Here is a 21,876-nt window from a genome sequence, read left to right as displayed (position 1 = left end):
ACAGGAAGCAATCATCTGCGAATAGGAGATGGGAGATAATAGGAGCATTCCTGCAAACTTTAACACCATGAATATCACCTCTAATTTCAGCTTTTCGGATAAGTGCAGTAAGCCCTTTTGCACAAAGAATAAAAAGATACGGGGATAAAGGGTCCCCCTGTCTCAAACCACGACCGGGAACAATCGGGCCTACCATATTACCGTTAACATTCATAGAGTACTCCACCGTTCCAACACAAAGCATAATCCACTTAACACATTTCTCACAAAACCCCATAGTGGTAAGAATGTCCTCCAAGTACTCCCAATCGATTCTATCATAGGCTTTACTAATATCTAGCTTAAGAGCTATCTCCCCTACTTTCCCTCTAGTTTTGGTCTTCATATGATGAACCACTTCAATAGCCGCCATAGCATTATCCAAAATAGATCTTCCAGGAACAAAAGCTGACTGATTATCTGAGATGCATTTTCCCAAAATCTTCTTTAGACGATTAGCAAGAACTTTCGCAATTACTTTATAGAGCACATTACAAAGAGCAATCGGACGCCAATCCTTCATCGAAGTTTGAGAGGTTCCTTTCGGAATGAGAGTGATATTTGTTTTGTTAAGATTTTGCGGAAATAAACCAGTCTCGAGCCACTCACAGCCTACTTTGTAGATATCAATGCCACAAGTATCCCAGAATTGATGGTAGAAACCGGGGTTGAAACCGTCGGGGCCAGGACTTTTATCGGCTTGCATAGAGAACACAACATCTTTAAATTCAATCAAGGAAAACTCAGCAGTAAGCATACCATTGTCTTCCTCCGAGATTATGTTATCAATGGCGTGTAAGACTCGATCCCGAGAGCTCGTTTTCTTTGGGAACAGCTCGGTGAAGTAATTATTAGCCAATTGACATATACCTTCAGCAGAGTTTGATATTTCCCCATTTTCATTGGCTAGAGATTTGATAGTGTTGATCTTTTTTCTAACAGTAGCTCTTTGTCTCCAGAAAAGGTCATCTTTAACTAACAGGGATGTCAGTCGCTTTTTGAGGGCTGAGAAATAATTGTAGTTCCTGTCCGAAACATGATGTCTAGCTCTCTCCAATTTCTTACTAATATTGTCGATTTCTCTTCTAACCTTGCACCAATTTTCCCGACTCCATTTCAACATGTCGACTCAGCAAACTTCTATCTTTTTAGTAATCTCGTCATGTTCACAGTTAAGCCATTTCTCACGCAAAAAATCTTTGAATCCCGGTTCCGTAAGCCAAGCATTTTCGAACTTGAAACTTTTCCTAACATTCTGATGCACCGTATCATTGAAGCAGCTGAGAAGAATCGGATAGTGATCCGAATAGGCTGCTGTTAAGCACTCCAGATTCGCGTTCGGAAACAAGGTGCTCCAATTCGTATTAGTCATAGCTCTGTCAAGTCGTTCTTCCACTGCCCTGGCAGTACCCAGGCTTTTGAACCATGTGAATGGGTACCCTTCTAAAGGAATGTCTATCAGCCCAGCATCCTGAACAGCTTGTCGGAAACCTGAGATCAACCAATTTGGTCTTTCAATGCTGCCCTTTTTCTCATTGCAGGAAAGAATGTCGTTGAAATCTCCGATGATGCACCAAGGCAGATTAGAACTATCAGAGAGGTTGCGAATAAGGTTCCACGAGTCCCTTCTCCGAGAATTCTCGGGAAAACCATAAAAGCTAGTAAGTCTCCAGTTGCCATGAATGGAATCTTCCACTAACATGTCAATATGATTGTTCGAATAATTCTGAACAGAACATTTTTTATGCTCTTTCCAAAATACAGCCATGCCACCACTTCTACCAATACGATTAACCGAAAAACAACAATCAAATCCCAAAGAATAGCGTAAAACTTCAACTTTATTAGAATAGCTTATTGTTTCAAACATAAATAATACATCCGGTTTATATCTTCGGATGAGGTATTTAAGATTCGGAACTACACTCGGGTTACCTAGACCCCAGCAGTTCCAGCTTAATACAATCATTTAGCTTGGCAGGCTGATAGGTAAATAGCAAGTGTACTATTTTTGCCTATTATAGTAATAAAAGGAGTTTTCTCCGAATGTCGATCTCAAGGACTGCTTGAGGATATAGAGTTGGAATATGATTTCAATTAAACAAAAGATCACTGGTAATTGGTTTGGTTTGTAAATAAATGATTAAAATATGCAGTTCAGAAAGAGCGAGTAAATGAGTTAAACGAATAACAGATATGAATAATATGCTAGGGGTAGGTGAATGATTCTGCCTGCAATAACTTCGACTTATCAGTGCAATAATTTAATTCACCACAGTTGATTACCGGTTCTCCAGAGCATCTAATCCTAAATCCTTAGTGAAAAGATCTTTGAACACATACCCTAACTTCTATGTCCATAGTCAATTAGGTAATGATCAAGCATTCTAATATCGAGAATTTTCCGGTTGAGATAAAATATTTCTAGTCCTAGATAATATTTATTATCAAATGTTCTTATTCAGGTCGATAAACAATAGCTATCCATCTTAATATTTATAAAAACTCATAATCCGTTTTTCCGACGGTTTACGCAATAAGAACGATAACAAGAGCAAATCAATTTAACAATGAATAACAAAATTACTGCATTGACAAATTCGAATTCAGTACATTCAGAATCAGGGTCACCCCCTTAGCAATTTAGGGGTTTAGCTACTCATAACAGAAAATAAAATAAAAATAAAGATTGTTTTCATTACAGAATTTTTGATGAATTTAATCTGCAAGGATGATCAATCACGAATCTCCACTGAAAACTCTGTTCTCCAGCCTTTCAATCGCAAATTCGCTCCCAAAAATTGTCCAACCCGGTGAAATTCGCATTCCTGGTTTATATAGATATGAAGTGGGCTTTTCAGGAAATATTTGGGCCACCATACGCGTATCTCATTGAGAGGCAACAATCCATACGCGTACAGTACGAGACAGGGCAAAAAGGTGACATCATGCAGCAGAACATACGCGTACGGTACGCGTACAGGCAGGTTGCCTGTTTTTCTGATCATCATACGCGTATGGTACGCGTACAGGCAGGGAGCCTGTTTTTCCAGCTTTTCTTCTAGGCATACGCGTATGCTACGCGTACAGGCAGTGAGACTGTTTTTTCCTTCTTCTCTTCATGGCATACGCGTATGATACACGTACAAGCAGGGCATGTGGTTTTCTTCTTTTGTTGCTGTCTTGATCCAAGCGTTCTTTGATACTACAATCTTTAGAACCTGCACAGACATACTACACATACCAAACGCGTAAAAACTGACAGTAATCACCTAAAAAGTAACAATAAAGACTAAACTAAAAATGACTTAAAATTTACCCGAAAATAACAAAGTTATACAGTTAATCATGGTTTCTCGGCGCTTTTGTGACTTAAATATTTAGTATAAATGGTGACTGATCACAACCCCAAACTTAAATTGTTACTTGTCCTCAAGTAATGCTCAGGTTCTGTCATCCCACAAGTAAGCACATAAACCATAATACCTCTGAAACATTTCGCCACTCACTCTTTCCTCTTCCTTCAGATTTTTCTGCTTTCTTCCGCTGATTGGTCCACCGCGATCTCCTGGATGTACTGCTTTACCTGCAAGCTTTATTTCACACTCTCACCAAAATTCTCTCATGTTAATGTGTTTTTCACTCAAAATTCAGGTTTGCAATACCATATCATAGGCTTGAACAAATTCTCTATCGATTACCATACTCACAATACACACACTTTTTGAGGTCTTTTCAGGTTGTAACGTGGTCAGGGTTAAGGTGGGTTATATTTTGGACAAAGAGGGTTAGGGCTCAGAATTTCTACAGGTGTTACCATTACTATGTTCATTCTGTGAAGCTACATTTGAAATTCATTTCTCGCTTTCATTCTTTAGTGGAAGCTGTTAATTCCGCTTTTGGGTATACCTGCTGACATTTACTTCCTTTCAAGTGCCTTGATGATTATTTTCATTTGTTTGTATTTCTTTTTTTTTTCTTTTTTTTTCTTTTTTTTCTTTAGGCACCCTCATTCATCAGCATGTAATGCATAGCTACCCCAAACTTAAATGTTGCTATTCCAACAGCAACCCCAAACTTAGAATGAACACAAATCCGATAACTCATGCAGTTACTCTAAGCAAAGGTAGGAAAGTGTTTGGGCTATAGGCTAACATGTTACATGGTATGATAACAAACAAAAGGATCCAGGCTCAAACTGGGTTAAGCAAAGGTAATAAATTAACAGGGATGGCTAGAAAGGCTCAGGGTTAACAAAAAAAATGCCTCAGTGTGTGGAATTGTGAATATATCATCAGAAAAGAACGTGTGCAAGTTCTGAATGATAAGTACATACCTGAATGTTCGCTCATGAAATATTGTGTTTGGCTTTTTGTGATCTCACCAAGGTGGGCATAGCAGACAAGTGACACAGTACAACACAGAATCTTTCGGTTCCCTTTCAACTGGATATATGCAACTCTCTCAGTTGGTAGAGTTCGCGCGAGTGGCGTCTAGTCATTATCAGAGGTATCAACACTTGGGAATGATGCAGACAGAATAACCTCTCCTTTTCTTTGTGCAGAACAAGAAAACAAGTATATTGTCTGAGGTAGTTGTGTCATCCACTGTTACTTTTAATTCTCATCACTCAGTTCCGAATAAACCATGTAACTGTAATACTTCAAAAACAATTTCAATTAACAAACTAACAAACTAACAAACCCAAGATGGGCGATTACAAAAGCAGAAACGAATGACAATAAAAAGCAAAATAAAACTACATCCACTAAGCTTCAAAACACAAAATGAAAAATAAACTAAAAAGCCAAAAAAAAATAATAATAAAGAAAACTGCAGTCTAAACACCACCAACATCGCCACCAACATCACCACCAACATCCCTGCCTAACTCTGTCATATCAATATCCTCAAAGTCCAAGCTAACTCCTCCATTAATAAAACTGGTAAAAGGGGTCATTGCACCAATTTGCTGAGTTTGCTGAGGTGCCTGCGGCTGGGGTGATCTAGTGATGTCCACAGGAGTGGCATAGCTAGGATGCTTATAGCGACCGTAGTGAGGTGCGGGTGGAGGGCCGGAGAAACGATCTCGGAATTGCTGGGCCTCCTCCCATGTTTCTGTCTGATGAGTCAGAAATAGTCCTGGCCTCTGAGAATGTGCATAATAATCTTGCATAAAACAAAACATATTCATTCGGTCAAAATAAGCTTGAGATTCTCGGAATCAGCTATGCATTACATGCTGATGAATGAGGGTGCCTGAAGAAAGCTCACAACGACTTTAGCATCATTTGTGGCTAATGCTACAGCTTCTACCCACTTGGACACATAATCGACCGCCACCAAAATGTAATTCTTTCCGAATGATGGTGGAAACGGTCCCATAAAATCAATACCCCACACATCAAACAGTTCTACCTCCATCATGGCCTTCTGTGGCATCTGGTTTCTCCTTGTAATGTTACCTGTTCTTTGGCATCTATCACATTCTCGGACTAAGTGTTAGAACAAGATTTGTTCTGATCAATATTCTTAGTTTTGATGATAACAAGGATATGAATTTTGTGTGAGATAATGTGGTACTCTAATACATTGCAATTTCCCTTTCAAGAAATATATAAAGAGTATGCACAAATCAGCGCTCAGAAGCTTTGTCTCAGAAGGTTCAACATGCAACATCAGAACATGGTCTGGCAAGACATCAGAAGATGGTCAAGGCAGAATCAGAACATGGGTCTATGGAAGCATCAGAAGAACTTGAGATCAGAAGCAGAAGCACTGTAGTTCTCATGGTATCACGCTCAGAAGCACTTCAAAGTCAGAAGACAAGAAGATGCTATGCACCAAGTTGTTTGACTCTGATGATATTCAAATATTATATTCAAACATCAGATCAGAAGAAAGTACAAGTGGCAGGCTACGCTGACTGACAAAAGGAACGTTGGAAGTTATTAAAGGCAACGTCAGTAGACACAGCGTGAACAAGGCTCGAGGTAGTTGACAAAAGCGTGAAACATTAAATGCAATGCTGTACGGAACACGCAAAGCATTAAATGCATCCAACGGTCATCTTCTCAATCGCCTATAAGTATGAAGTTCTGATGAGAAGCAAGGTTAACAACTCTGAACGAAATTATTCAAAAAGACTTGCTGAAACGCTGTTCAATTCAAAGCTCAGAAACTTCATCTTCATCAAAGCTCACTACATTGCTGTTGTAATATATTAGTGAGATTAAGCTTAAACGTTAAGAGAAATATCACAGTTGTGATTATAGCATTTCAGAAGCATTTGTATTACTCTTAGAATTGATTACATTAAGTTGTAAGGAACTAGAGTGATCGTGTTGATCAGGAAACTCTAGAAAGTCTTAGAGGTTATCTAAGCAGTTGTTCCTGGAGTGATCAAGTTGTGATCAGAATACTCTAGAAGACTTAGTTGCGGACTAAGTGGAAAACCATTGTAATCCGTGCGATTAGTGGATTAAATCCTCAGGTGAGGTAAATCACTCCGTGGGGGTGGACTGAAGTAGTTTAGTTAACAACGAACCAGGATAAAAATAACTGTGCAATTTATTTTTATCGTTCAAGTTTTTAAGACTACACTTATTCAAACCCCCCCTTTCTAAGTGTTTTTCTATCCTTCAATTGGCATCAGAGCGCCGGTTCTAAGGTGCAAGCACTTAACCGTGTTTAGAAAAGATTCAGGAAGAGAAAAACGCTTCAGTAAAAGATGGCTGGTGAATCAACATCTACATCTGGCTCTGCTGAGCAATACAACGGTAACAATGGTTATACTAGACCACCAGTATTTGATGGTGAAAACTTTGAATACTGGAAAGATAAACTGGAAAGTTACTTTCTTGGTCTAGATGGTGAACTATGGGATCTTCTGATGGATGGTTACAAACATCCAGTAAAAGCTAGTGGCGTAAAGCTTACAAGGCAAGAAATGGATGATGATCAAAAGAAGCTTTTCAAGAATCATCATAAATGTAGGACTGTTTTGCTGAATGCTATCTCTCATGCTGAATATGAGAAGATATCTAACAGGGAAACTGCCTATGATATATATGAGTCATTGAAAATGACCCATGAGGGAAATGCTCAAGTCAAGGAGACTAAAGCTCTTGCTCTAATCCAGAAATATGAAGCCTTCAAGATGGAGGATGATGAAGATATTGAGAAGATGTTCTCAAGATTTCAAACTCTGACTGCTGGATTGAGAGTTCTGGATAAAGGCTACACCAAGGCTGATCATGTAAAGAAGATTATCAGAAGCTTACCCAGAAGATGGGGTCCAATGGTGACTGCATTCAAGATTGCGAAGAATCTGAATGAAGTTTCTTTGGAAGAGCTTATCAGTGCCTTGAGAAGTCATGAAATAGAGCTGGATGCAAATGAGCCTCAAAAGAAAGGTAAGTCTATTGCATTAAAATCAAATATCAAAAAATGCACTAACGCTTTTCAGGCTAGAGAAGAAGATCCTGAAGAATCAGAATCTGAAGAAGAAGATGAACTGTCCATGATCTCCAGAAGGGTAAACAAACTCTGGAAGAGCAAGCAAAGGAAGTTCAGAGGCTTCAGAAGTTCAAAGAGATTTGAACGTGGAGAATCTTCTGATGACAGAAGATCTGACAAGAAGAAGGCTGTCTGCTATGAGTGCAATGAGCCTGGACATTACAAGAATGAGTGTCCGAAACTTCAGAAGGAGAATCCCAAGAAGAAGTTTAATAAGAAGAAAGGTCTTATGGAAACATGGGATGATTCTGAATCAGAATCAGGATCAGACTCTGAAAGAGAGCAGGCGAACTTTGCGCTGATGGCGACAGAAGATGATGGATCAGAATCTACATCAGAATCAGATTCTGAAGAGGTATTTTCTGAACTATCTAGAGAAGAGTTAGTTTCCAGTCTAACAGAGCTTCTTGAATTAAAAGCTCATCTTAATATCAAATACAAAAAGCTGAAAAAGCAATTTGAATTTGAAACTAAGAAGCTTGAGTTGGAAAATTCTGAATTAAAAGAAAAAGTTTTAAAATTATCCAATAATGTTGGATCTCCTTCTGATTCAGAAAAATCCACTCCCAGTCTGAATCATATTCTGAAAGAATATGATTTAAGTTTCAGGAAGTTCTTATCTAGAAGTATTGGCAGAAGTCAGCTAGCTTCTATGATATATGCTGTGTCTGGGAACAAGAGAGTTGGCATTGGTTATGAGGGTGAAATCCCATACAAGCTTGAATCTGTGGATGATATGAAAATATCATACAAGCCTCTGTATAACCAATTTAAATTTGGCCACTCCCATGATATTAAACACACATCACATGCACAAAGTTTTCACATAACACACACCAAGAAGCATGTGACACAACCTAAGAAATATCATGGAACTCAGAATAAGAAATATCATACTGTTCCTCCTATGTCTTATATTGCTAAACCCAAGTTCAATCAGAACTTGAGGAGAACTAACAAGAAAGGACCCAAGAAAATGTGGGTACCAAAGGAAAAGACTATTTCTATTGCAGATTCTCTTGGTGACAAAGAAGACAACATTCAACATGTCATGTCACCTGGACTCAAGATGTTCTCAACACTTGAAGGAAAGAAGGACTGTTTTCCAAGTCCTGGTACTTAAATCTACTGGAGAAGTTAAGTTTGAAGGAGATCAGAAGAGCAAGTTTATCAGTTCTGGAACCATCTGTTTAGTTTGTTTCTAAAGCAATGGTGTTTCGTTCTTGTTTTTTCTGAATGCTCTAAAAGCTACAGAATATACAATATTGAAACATTGATTGTAGAAGAATCAATCAATATCTGGTTTGATGATAAACTTGGTTTTGAAGAACCAAAGCAGCTTAAGAATTTTGCAGATATAGTCTGTCTTATCAGAAGCTGCAGGTCCAAGAAGCAAATCTCCAGAAGCTATGTATATCAGAAGTAATGGATCAGAAGATCATTCAGACTTACATTAGCATACTTCAGAAGAAGTGATTCCAGAAGAGAAAGTTGATCAAATCAGAAGCAGTGATCAGAATCTGAAGGCGTAAAGTCTATTCAGAAAATTACAGCTGTCATCTATTATCTGATGGCGAACACGTGTATGTACGGTGGGCACAAAGCGTGCAGTTGAAAAGACGCCGACCTAGGTAACTGTGTTAAATCATTTCATTTACTGTGTTCTCTCTCCTAATGTCATTTCTCATTAAATGCATAATGATTTTTTTAAAAAAACTTTTAAATAACCCGCTTCATCTTCATTCCCTCTTTTTCTCTCTTTCTCTCTCTTTTGTGCATCCCCTTCGTTGCATTCCTTTTCAAACCCTAGTTTTTGATTTGATCTCAAAGCATAATCATCATGAACTCATCTTCTTGTTCATCAAACTCAAAAGAAAGGCTCACTTCTCCACAGATTTGTTTAACCAAATATGAGTCTGCTCCATTGAAAACATGCTTAATACCCACGAAAGAACTGGAAGTTCTATGTGAATCTGCGGTGGACATCAACAACCTTAAAGCAAATGGCTTTCAGTGTGATGCAAGAATCTTTGAGCAAGGATGGTCTAAATATCTTGATAGACTGGTTGGTCCAATTTATCCTGAACTTGTGAAGGATTTCTGGGTACATGCAACGGTTACCCCAACTACCATCATTTCATTCGTGCTAGGGCATGAAGTGGTTATCACTGAGAAGCTCATCAGGAAGCTGTACAATCTTGATGATGAAGAAGGTTGGTCTGGTCTTCAACCCAATACACTTGACTGGACTCCAGTTGAAAAACAAATCTCTACGGTTTTTGGAATTGATTCTCATAACACGGGCACCTTAAGGCCTTTTTATAAAGCATGGGCTGAGATTATTCTGGGTTCCCTTCACCATAGAAAACAGATGCTCTCCTCCTCCTACATCAGTCCTACTCACAAGTACACTCTTTTCTGCATTGGCAAAAAGACTGAGATCAACATCTCTCATATTCTGTTTGAGAATCTGAAGACTTCTATCTTTGAGTCGAGAGAAGACGAAAGGGAGAAGTATCCTCATATTCCAAGAACGACTATTCCTTTTGAAGAATGATTTCAGACATTCTGATTGAAAGCAAAGTGGTAGACTCCATCAGAAGACTCAATGCATCTCATTTTCTTGGAGTAATTCAAGGTCCCATCTTCAATGGTGTTGATTTGTTCAGACTGGAACTCATTAAGAATGTACCTTTTGTGTGCACAAGCTTTCCTGACATTCTGTCAAGAAGAATTGCTGTTGAAGGATTCATCTCCTTGTTTCATAAAGAACTTGATCAAGTTGTCAAGCTTTATCTGGAAGATTGTGTTAGGAAGCAATCAGATGTTGATCCTGCTTGGATCCGTGGCAGAGTACTTCCGTCCAAAGCTGATATTCTGAAGAAGGATAAGAAGGAACGACATGCAAGGCTAAAAATAAAGGCCCAAGAAGATGAGGCTGAGAGAGCCAAGAAGTTGAGGGTCACCTATGATCCTGACAAGGTAGGCTCTTCTGAACGAAGGAATAAAAGGATCAGAGACTCCTTTCACAGAACCAGATCTTCACATGCTTCTTCTGAGCACTCCTCCAGGCAGGTTTTTACTCCACCTCCTTCTGTCCCTAAACCTTCTCCCCAATCACCTCCTTCTGCACCAAAAGTAAACTTCACTTTGCCAAATCCTTCTCCATCATCCTTCTCCTCTCCCATTCTAAACCCCACACCTTTAAGTATTCTTCCCCCAACTCCTTCTGATAAATCCCTCTCACCAATTCCCTTTACAAATACTCCATCCTCTTCTCAACCTATCCTTTCTGATATTACATCCTCATCAATCATTCTTTCAGATATCCCTTCTTCCTCATCCACCGCACCTCCATCTTCTATAGACCATCCATTACCTACCAAAGAACCCCAACCCTACTGTCTTCTCTACCCTGACTACAAATTCACCTTCAATCCGCCTGAACCTGAACCCTATACCTGCTTGGAACTATTCAGACATGAGGTAATTAGCAGTCTAGACCTTCTGAAGGATGCTTTTCTAAATGGTCTGGATGACGTTTCTACAAGAAATCTTTGGAAAAGATTTCGCAAGGTTTTTCAAGTAGAAGCAATGGGAGTACAGAAGAGATTAGTGACTGCTGCCCCTGGTTCCCCTGGATATCTTCTGAAGGATAATAATGGTATATACTACCATCCTCTCAGAAACTGTGTTGCTGCTGAGGAGAAGCCCTTTGTGGACGAATTGGAAGTAGCAAGATTGGCTGCTGCATTGGAAGCTAATCCTTGCAGGGAGATTGTGGTTTGGAGACCTTAACATCCAGTTCTGCTCGGGGATTTCAAGACTCTCTTTGACTTTCTGAGGGAAAACCCTTCTAAGGAAGACCCAAGCTTGGTCATTCCAGAAGTTGTTGACCCACCAGAAGTTGAAGGTTCTTCTGCCCCCAGGAATCTAGCTGCCATTCTTCAGGCACTTGAGAATGGAGACTCTGAGATTCCGGCTGCAGATTATGGAGTTGCTTCTATGCAAGAAGCAGATGTAGAAGATCATGTTGCTGAAACAGTTCCTGTTGAGGAAAATTCTGCAAATGATTTATCTATAGAAGCTGCAGATCATAATGCCATCCATGTGAATAGAAGCTGTGAAGCTTCTTCTGATGCATCTTCTCGTCTTGCAAGGACTCTGGAAGATATTCAGAAGAAACAGGATGAGCAAACCTCAATCAATGCTGAGTTTAGAGCTTTCATAGAGAAGCAAGAAGGATACAACAATGTGGTTCAAGAGATGTTGGCTAAGATCTTGTCAAGGCTAGGGCCATCTTAGATTGAGTCTTTGTTGTTTTGTTTTTTGCTTTTGCTGCATCTGTTTCTGTGCATCTTGTCTTCCTTCTCTTCGTGTACTTCTGTACCTGTTGTTTGAACTTCAATGAAATCATCTTTTTCCTCCGTGTGTTTCTTTTTAGTTCTTCATCTGAATCTTTTATGTTTTTGATGTTATGACAAAAAGGGGGAGAAATATGTGATAAATGATTTGATTTAATCAATTACATTTACTAACAGAACTTGCAAAGTTCTATGTTTTTAAGTTGTGTTGTTGCAGGAATCAAAGATTCAAGATCAACAAAATGAATCAAGCTCTTGGATACTTGAAGCAAGCTGAGTGCTAGGAAGCTTCAGAATCAGAAGCAAAAAGGAAGAATGATCAGATATTCTGATAATAGAATATGATTCAAATCATTGTCTATTTACTCTGATACATTGTCTATTGGATCTGATATATTCTATATGGCTTATATGGCTCTGATACATATTTTGTGTTCTGATACACATTTTATGTTCTAACTCATTCATGCTGACTTTTGTCGTTTAGTTTTGTTCTGTAACATTTCAGGATGTAGAGATGCTCTGATGATGCTCTGGTACATTCAACAATGTTCTGATACAATCTAGCATGAAGTGATGTAAGAAGAAATTCAAAGCTCTGAAGCTATCCGAGGGAAGCAGAAATCAGAAGCTGTGAATGTTCTAAAAGATCCAGAAAACTCAAGTTCTGAAGCTGTCCTAAATGGAAGCATGAATCAGAAGCTGTGAATGATCTGAAGATCAAAGAAATTCAAGTTCTGAAGCTGTCCAAAATGGAAGCAGGAATCAGAAGCTGTGAATGTTCTGAAGATCAAAGAAATTCAAGTTCTGAAGCTGTCCTAAATGGAAGCAGGAATCAGAAGCTGTGAGTGTTCTAAGGATCTAAAGAAATTCAAGTTCTGAAGCTGTCCAATGGAAGCAGAAGTCAAAAGCTATGAATTATCAAAAGACAGAAGCTTATGTGATCGTCTCTACCAAAATAATCAGGGAAGTCTTTTATTATTAAAGTTCTTCGAGTATTTATTTCAGGGGGGATTATTCATCTCAGGGGGAGATTGTTAATCTCAGGGGGAGACATATTCACATGTGTCGCACCCCAATTTTTGACCTAGTCTTTTTTTTATATAGTCATGTCGCATTCGCATTTCATGTGCATCCAATCATCGCACTTTGCATATTTTAGAAAAAAATTAGACTTTTTATTAAAGTCAACAAAAAATTATTTTTCATTCGCATTTTACCATGTTTAAATTTTTAGTTTAATTTCCTTTATAAAAGATATAAAAATATATTGTTAGTATTCATTTTTAATCAATTTGTTTTATTGTCAATAATTTTTATTTTTTTTGGTTTATTTATTATAATTATTATTATTATGGTTATTACTTTTATTTTAATGATCCATAAATCCACTTACAAAAAGCCCACAAAGTTCGAAAAGTGTGTTGATCCAATGTACAAAGAAAAAAATACGTTCAAAAAAGCCCAATATTCTGCATCTTTCTCCGACAGACACAATACTCCAAAAAAACCTGCTACTATTATGCTCCATTTTGCTGCATATACAAGCCAAAACTTTCACTTAAACAAGCATACATAAACCTGCAGTGAAAAGCCATAGATCAGCATACCAGATTTGTTCAAAAAAACCTCTCCAATTTCCCCCCAATTTTAATCTTAAACTCTCCTTAAAACCCTAATGTTCCTCCTATATAAAGAGAACTTCATTCATAAGAAAGGGGGGAGCCTTACAAAAAAAAAACCACAAGAAAACTCTGTCAAAATCATTGCATAAATAAGCTTCCTCCAAAACCGATTCATTCCCATCATCAAAACCACAACAAAATACTCATACTCACTCCATAAAAACCACAACATTCAGCCTTCATTCACACTCATAACTTCTTCACTCCCTCCCCTTTACACTTCATCATCCTCACACGATAAGCCATAAACCTTCACTCAAATCACCAACCTGCAAAAAAACAAAAACGCACCGAAGCGCCAAACAATCAGCACACACAAGCTTCGTACGCGAACAACTTCGACATCAACAACAACACAGCAGCTACACACAACCGACACACATAAGGGTCTGAACCGGAACTTATGAGAAGAAGAAGAAGCCGAGTTCGGAGCAGAGAAAAGGATCGAAAAGGTACCTGAGTTGTCGCTAACGCGTTCAATCGTTTCTTTCTCTCTTTAAGCTTCAATTTCATATTGCTTCCATTTGTGATTTGTAAACCATGACATCATAGTGAAATCATTGGGTTTTTGAATTTGCCATTAGGGATAAGGGTTTTATTGTTTGATTGCGTGATTGTTTGGTTATTGTTGTTTGAAACTGAATCGAAATTGCGTGAGCGCGCGAGAGAGATGCGAGATGGAGAAGATTTCTGTTGTTGTCATTTACGCTAAAAGAGAGAGCAAAGCGAGAGAGTGACTGAGAGAGAACAGAGGTATGTGAGAGGCTGTTAACGTGAAGCAGAGTATGAAGGAGGAGACGATTCAACTTCACCTAGTGTTAGGGTTCCTTTTATTTCGTTGTGGGCCGAGTGGCCAAGGCCCATTCAAATTTCTATGCTACCATCCCCTATCTGCGTTTAACACCCCTCCAGGCAGTTTTGTTTTGTTAATGGGCTATGATGATTCTGAGCCCAAAATTTTGATTATACCTCCATGTTTTGTTTGACACCCCATTTATTTGCTTATCTTTTTATACTTTCACTTCATTTTTTTCAATGATTGTTTTCATTTCTATACAAAAATACCAAAAAAACATGTCTTAGTTTAGATTTTTATGTTCATATTAAAAATACCAAAAATATTAGATTAATCTCACAATTCGAAAATCAATAAACCTTGGTCCAACGCCAAGTCGTCAAATAATTTCTCGATCCAACGTCGAGTTTATTTCTTCCACAAAAATTCTTTAAACCATACCGAAAGATCGAGTGACAAGAAGTGTACACCTCTTGAATACCTCGATTCTTTTGGATTAAAACATTAAATAAAAAGCTTTCTTAATCAAATCAAAGTGATCAAGTGACAAGAAGTGAACACCTCTTGAATATCTTTGGTCCTTTGAATTAAACCTTTTTTTAATCAAATCAAGACGATCAAGTGACAAGAAGTGAACACCTCTTGAATACCTTGATTCTTTTGAATTAAAACATTTTAATTAAATCAAAGTGATCAAGTGACAAGAAGTGAACACCTCTTGAATACCTTGATCCTTTGAATCAAAACACATTAATAAAATCAAAGTGATCAAGTGACAAGAAGTGCACACCTCTTGAATACCTTGATCCTTTGAATCAAAACATATTAATCAAATCGAAAGATCGAGTGACAAGAAGTGCACACCTCTTGAATACCTTGATCTTTTGAACCAAAATACATTAATTAACAAGGACAACAAGTGACAATGGGGCTCGCTCCTGTTCAATACCTTGGGTAAAGACGCGCTAGGTGAACACCTATGCTCAATCCTTTGCTAAATGTCCCTTTAAAACACAATCTCAATTTCATTCAACCTTTTTGCCTCATGGCCTTTTCATTTTAAAACTCTTTTCATAAACGAGACACTTAATCAATTTTCAATACGAACATACTTCCACATGTGAAGATCGAATATCTTCCACTCGAATGCGATAATGGCTAAAATCTTGTCTCACTCTTGATTTAGTTATCCATTCTTGTAGTGATCTCATATCCATGTGCGCGTCGTATTTCCATTTGAAAGCGATCGAGTACCTCTCGCTAAAATCAACCAACAAAACTTTTCGTGGTTCTTCGCCCGAACTACGATTGCTCTGACTTTCCCATTGCACTAGGGAATACGTAGGCACAAGATACAAACGTCTTGGCGAGCACAATAATAAAAAACATTTCTTTTTCCTCATAATAATAAAAATATTTTCTTTTTTCTTCATAATAATAAAAACCTTAAAAAACATTTCTTTCATCTTTTCTCGATTAATAAGCTAAAGAACACAAACATAACACTAACACTCAAACACGAAACTAATTAAATGGGTCCCATCGAGTACGATGGAGGTGAGGGGTGCTAATACCTTCCCCTTGCTTAACCGACTCCCGAACCCTATTTTGGTTACGAATGACCATCTTATCCTTTTCTTTTTATTCTGTGGGTTTTATCGATATTTTCCCTTTCCTTCTTGGAATAAATAAAGTTCGGTGGCGACTCTGTTGATACTCCGAATGTGCGATTGCGCTCGAGTCACATTTTTACCGCTACAGAAAGTGGCGACTCTGCTGGGGATATACAATCCTAAGAGGGTCAACCCTAGTTTAGTTTGTTATATGTTTGAGTGTTTACTTTTGTTTGTTTATTCTTGTGTTTTTATGCTTATATTCTTTATATTTATTCTTGTATTATTTATGTTTCTTTACTCCTGTTTTATCGCTTTTATTTATTTCTGTATATATTCATTTGTGGATATGGGAATGATATTTGAGTGAAGCTCTCAACCCGAGCTTTGAAAAACAAGAGAAAAACATAAGTTGGAGGTGGTTGTGTAGTGCTAGTCCCCAAGGTGAACACCTTGAATGGCTAATACGAGAACCCCACTTGGAGGAGACTTAGTCATGAAATTTGTCATAAGATGGTTCGCCCATCGCATGGCAGAAATCTGATTTCGTCGCTAACTCCAAGGACCTTTAGAACCCGTTCCATCTAAAGAAGTTATGTATCGATTTCCAAGGTGCACTCCTTGTATGATTGGTACAATAACTTCGCCTAGAGGTTGCATATTCATGAAATTCATTATAAGATGGTTCACCTGTCGCATGATGAAATTCCGATCATGCTGGGATGCCTCTAGGAACCGTTATATCCAAAAACTCTAGAGCTAACCTTGTGAGGGGATTTTTGGGTGAAGAACTTAGAACTGTCCTAACTTAAGGAGCCTTCCTCAATAGGTTGTTATTGTTATCACGCTTTGCATCCAACATTGCATGACATTGCATAGCATTTGCATCATGCAAGTACCTCATTCCAACTGTCTCTTTCATTCAGTTATCTGTCAACTGTCAAACTGGTTCCTCCACACGAGTACGAGACTAGAGCCAACGTCAGACGAAGAATGGCGGACCAAGAACAACACAATGCTGAAATTAGAATGGAGATTGAAGATCTGAAGTCAGGAATGACTAAGCTCACCGAGATGTTGCAAGTTCTGATTGCTAGAGGGGAACCACCTCAAAGGACTGTCATTCAAGAGGTCGCTGACAATGTTGAAGACCCTATTCCTGTTCAAAGGCCAGCCACTACTTGGCCCGAGTTTGGTTTACCTCCAAATTATTCTCCGCCTCACGCCACTGCTGCTATGGTTGGTCAAACTTCACGACCAATGTTCCAAGCTCCAATCATGACTGAGTCTCAGCCAATTGTGCACGCCGTTGCCCAAACCGCTTATGGGAATCCTGTCTTTGAGTACCATGCTGGAGATCATCAAAGTGAAAGTCAAAGAGAAGCTGGTGACATTGATGAAGTCAAAGAACAATATCTAACCCTGGAAAAAAGACTAAGAGCCATGGAAGGCGCTGATTACTTTGGGGTTGCTGCTGAGAACATGTGTTTGGTTTCCGATCTGGTCATACCTGCCAAGTTCAAAACTCCTGAGTTTGAAAAGTACAAAGGGTACACTTGTCCAAGAAGTCATTTGACCATGTACTACCGCAAGATGGCTGCCTATACTAAGAATGAAAAACTGCTTATCCATTGCTTTTAAGATAGTCTGACTGGCGCTTCCTTGAAATGGTATATGGGACTCGAGAAGAGTCGTATTCATTGTTTCCAAGATCTGACAGATGCTTTCATGAAGCAATACAAGTACAATCTAGACCTGGCTCCTGATCGTCGTCAACTACAAAACATGTCTCAAAAAGAAAGAGAGTCTTTCAAGGAGTATGCTCAACGTTGGAGAGAGCTAGCTTCTCAAGTGGAACCTCCTTTGGCTGAAAAAGAATTAACTGGAATGTTCATGGACACTCTCTCACCTTTCTATTGGGAGAAGATGATTGGAAGTATGTCCTCCAACTTTACTGACTTGGTGACCATCAGTCAAAGGCTAGAAGAAGGAATCAAGAATGGCAAAGTTGCCAATGCTGCTGAATCTTCTAATGGGGCAAGAAAGTCTTTTGGAAACTTCCATAAGAAAAAGGAAGGAGAAACAAATGTTGTGAGTGATGAAGGAAGAAGACCTCGTCAAAGGAATAATAACTATGATCAACCAATTGTAGTTACAGTTGCTCCTGTGACCAAGGCTCCACAAGTTCAAGCTCCTCAACCTCAAGTGGCTATTCAGAATCAGAATCGTGGTAGGACGACCTATGATCCTATTCCCATGACTTACACTGAGCTATATCCTGCATTGGTTAAGAAAGGTCTGATTACAACAAGAGCTTTTACTCCTCCGAATCCTCTTCCACCCGGTTTCAGATCTGATCTGCACTGTGAATTTCATCAAGGTGGTCCTGGCCATGATTTAGAAAGTTGTTTCGCGTTGAAGGCTAGAGTGCAAGAGCTGATGAGGGCAAATATGTTATATTTCAAGGATATTAATCCCAATGTTGTCAAGAATCCTTTGCCCGAGCATGACAAGAGTGGCTGAAGACTGAGATTGACAAGCTACCTTCCTAAAGCCAAGTGTTTTAGACAGGATAGCTCCTCCTCGTCACTGATTAGTCACTAGGCCTGGTTTCTTTCTGTTTGCAATTTCCTTGTTTTTTATTGTGTACTGCATTGAACTTTGTTTACTCTCGAATGTTAATTTTAATGAAATGAGCATCTCATATTTGAATCAATCCATTTACATTCACTGTGTTTATCTTTATGCTTTATCTTTCAAAAAAAACAAAAATATATCTCTTGTTCTTTTTCTTTATGCAAAGATTGGAGGGAGGATGATGACAACGAAATACCCAAATTGTTGAATTGTATGCTTTCAAATAAAACTTTGCTGATGATGTACAGGCATTGTTTCCATTCCCAAACACTGGAGAAATAAGGAAGTTAATCCCTTGTCAACCCCTTTGAGCCTTCGAAGTTGGAGTTTCTTTTTAAACGAAAAAACTCGCAATTTTAACCTGGGGCAGGGTAGTTCTCAGTTAATTTGTTTGTGCATTCAATTCAAGAGAATCATAAAGTACACCTTCCAATAAGGGTTTCAATCAAAAGTGACCAAGATGGTTATCGTTAATTATTATCAAGGCAGTCACTATCTTTCCAATTCAAAAAATATTTCAAAAAAAAAAGGTCCGCTAAGTCAGAACCTACGAAGGAGACTTAGGCAAAATTGGGGCATCCCGCTGATTGTGATCTCAAAAAGAAACAATTCAGGCAAAAGTTAGGGATATCAAAAGAAAAAGAAGTCAATAGATTCCTCGAACATCAATGAAATGTTGTGACTATCAAAAGGAAGAAGTGACTGCCATTTCGAAGATTCCCCTGACTTATGAGTCATCATCATCATTATGAACAGGTGTAATTCCAAAGCCTCTTTGAACCTGAATGCATAGTCTGATTTAGCTGAACGTAGGACTGAAGATCATCACGAAGAATGGGGTGGGTACAAATAAATTTTGAGCCTATATCCTTTGTTTCTAAAAAAACCGTGAACCAAACCACATTACAACCTTCAAAAGACCTAATTGAAGCAAAGTTTATTTTGAAAGCATACTATAACAAGGTTGCGTTAACCTGACTCCTAAAGATCTTTGCAAATTGTTTGTTTTACCATACTTTGCTTTATCCATCACTTTGAATGTCTAGACAACTGTGTTTGGACCTTTGGTTCATTTTCTTTACATCAATAGTATCATTCCAATAAATGACTTTGATTTCAAAATATGCTTTGAGTGTTCCATTAAAATTACCATTTTTGAATGAACATTTTATTTGCAAGTAAGTACTCATCTTCAAGGAAGTTCAAACAGTCAAGAAACTTGATCAGTGATCCTATCAGGGGCACATTACTTCAAGATCCTGTTGTTCAAGATTTATACTAGGGCAAGTGTTTCCAACATTCGTTTCAAGAACTGAAGCAACGATCAGGTAACAATCAGCCAGTCAGGGGCAGTCTTCCTCAGCAATCCCCAAGCAGTTTATCAGTCCTTCCAAGAGGATTATTAGTGTGACAAGACCATGATTGGCAGTGTTCTTGTGTTGAGGAATCAGAGTTTCGATCTACCCTCACAAAAAAATTCTACCTCAGTTGTCATAACCGATTGCATTACATTACATTCACATCTCATGCATAGAAAAATTCAATATCATGCATAGAAACAAAATTCATACTCATTTGCATTCTTTCAAGGTCCCGTTGTTATCAACACTTCACCTTGAGATCAAAGCCCAACTTACTTGGCATCTACCAAAACGATGTTTGTCTCTTAATCCAAAGCTACTCTTGGATTTGTATTTGTCTCTTTTCGTTCAATGCTACTATTGGATGTCTTTTTGTTTCTCTTTGTCCAAAGCTACTTTTGGATTTATATTTGTTTCTCCATGTCCAAAGCTACTGTTGGACATGTTGTTTTTCACCTTTTATCCAAAGTTACTGTTGGATATCACAATCCCTAGTAAAGTGTTATTCAAAGCTACTGTTGAATAATCTTTATATCTCTGAGCGGAAATACCATTCTTTTCTCATCCAAAGCCACTCTTGGATGTTCTTGAGTTTGTTTTTTCCTTCCCATCCAATGCTACTATTAGATGGTCGCTCATATTTTCCAAAATTGGTATCCATTTCATCAATTTCTCCTCAGGATGACTCTGATACGTTTCTAGGTTCCGGTTTCCTTTTTGCATTCAAAGCCACTGTTGAATCTCTTTGGTTTCCGTATTATCCAAAGCTACTGTTGGATTGCCCCGATGTTTTTCAGAGTTTGGATTCCATTCGTTCAAAGCTACTCTTGGACGTCTCTGCCATATCTCCGAGTTTGTAGGTCTCCTCTCGCATTCAAAGCTACTCTTGAGTCTTGTTGGTTTCCTTCCATCCGAAGCTACTATTGGATGTCTCCGATGTTTCCCCAGAGGTTGGATTATTTTCAGATTCATTCAAAGCCACTTTTGAATGTCTTTGGTGTTTGGTGTCGTCTAAAGCCACTCTTAGACATTCCTATCCAAAGTTTTTATTTCAGATTCATTCAAAGCTACTCTTGAATGTATCTGATAATTTCCGCCGTCTAAAGCTACTCTTAGACATTCCCACTATCTTTTTATCCAGAGTTTTATCCCTCGTTTCGAAGTCTCTCCATCATTAGTCTATCTCTCGTGGCGCTATATTCCCCACAGAGTTCAACATATGTCTCATATCATATTGCATTAAAAAAAAAGTGTCCATTGCATTCATGTCATAAGCATTGTTGCGGTGATCTTAAAGACAAAAATTGTGTACTTTGTATTTAAGTCTCTTCACATCTTCGATAGAAGAAACTTAAATAGGGGCATCTGTCGCACCCCAATTTTTGACCTAGTCTTTTTTTTATATAGTCATGTCGCATTCGCATTTCATGTGCATCCAATCATCGCACTTTGCATATTTTAGAAAAAAATTAGACTTTTTATTAAAGTCAACAAAAAATTAGTTTTCATTCGCATTTTACCATGTTTAAATTTTTAGTTTAATTTCCTTTATAAAAGATATAAAAATATATTGTTAGTATTCATTTTTAATCAATTTGTTTTATTGTCAATAATTTTTATTTTTTTTGGTTTATTTATTATAATTATTATTATTATGGTTATTACTTTTATTTTAATGATCCATAAATCCACTTACAAAAAGCCCACAAAGTTCGAAAAGTGTGTTGATCCAATGTACAAAGAAAAAAAATACGTTCAAAAAAGTCCAATATTCTGCATCTTTCTCCGACAGACACAATACTCCAAAAAAACCTGCTACTATTCTGCTCCATTTTGCTGCATATACAAGCCAAAACTTTCACT

The 21,876-nt window shown here is 38.1% G+C and overlaps 1 protein-coding gene across 1 annotated transcript; it reads right to left on the bottom strand.

Annotated features, from left to right (window-relative positions):
• Nucleotides 1–1,168: 1,168 nt before the first annotated feature.
• LOC131631328 (uncharacterized) lies at nt 1,169–2,008 on the bottom strand. The gene has a single exon (XM_058902121.1). The coding sequence runs from the start codon at nt 2,006–2,008 to the stop codon at nt 1,169–1,171; it is 840 nt and encodes a 279-aa protein (XP_058758104.1).
• Nucleotides 2,009–21,876: the final 19,868 nt, after the last annotated feature.

This window comes from Vicia villosa, unplaced genomic scaffold, assembly GCF_029867415.1.
Source record: "Vicia villosa cultivar HV-30 ecotype Madison, WI unplaced genomic scaffold, Vvil1.0 ctg.000813F_1_1, whole genome shotgun sequence".
NCBI classification, from domain to species: domain Eukaryota; kingdom Viridiplantae; phylum Streptophyta; class Magnoliopsida; order Fabales; family Fabaceae; genus Vicia; species Vicia villosa.
The sequence above is the reverse complement of the archived record's forward strand: the minus strand, read 5'-3'. Positions and strand labels throughout refer to the sequence as shown.

Coding starts and splice junctions, on each gene's coding strand:
- LOC131631328 (XM_058902121.1), bottom strand. CDS start 2,008: ATGATTGTATTAAGCTGGAACTGCTGGGGTCTAGGTAACCCGAGTGTA.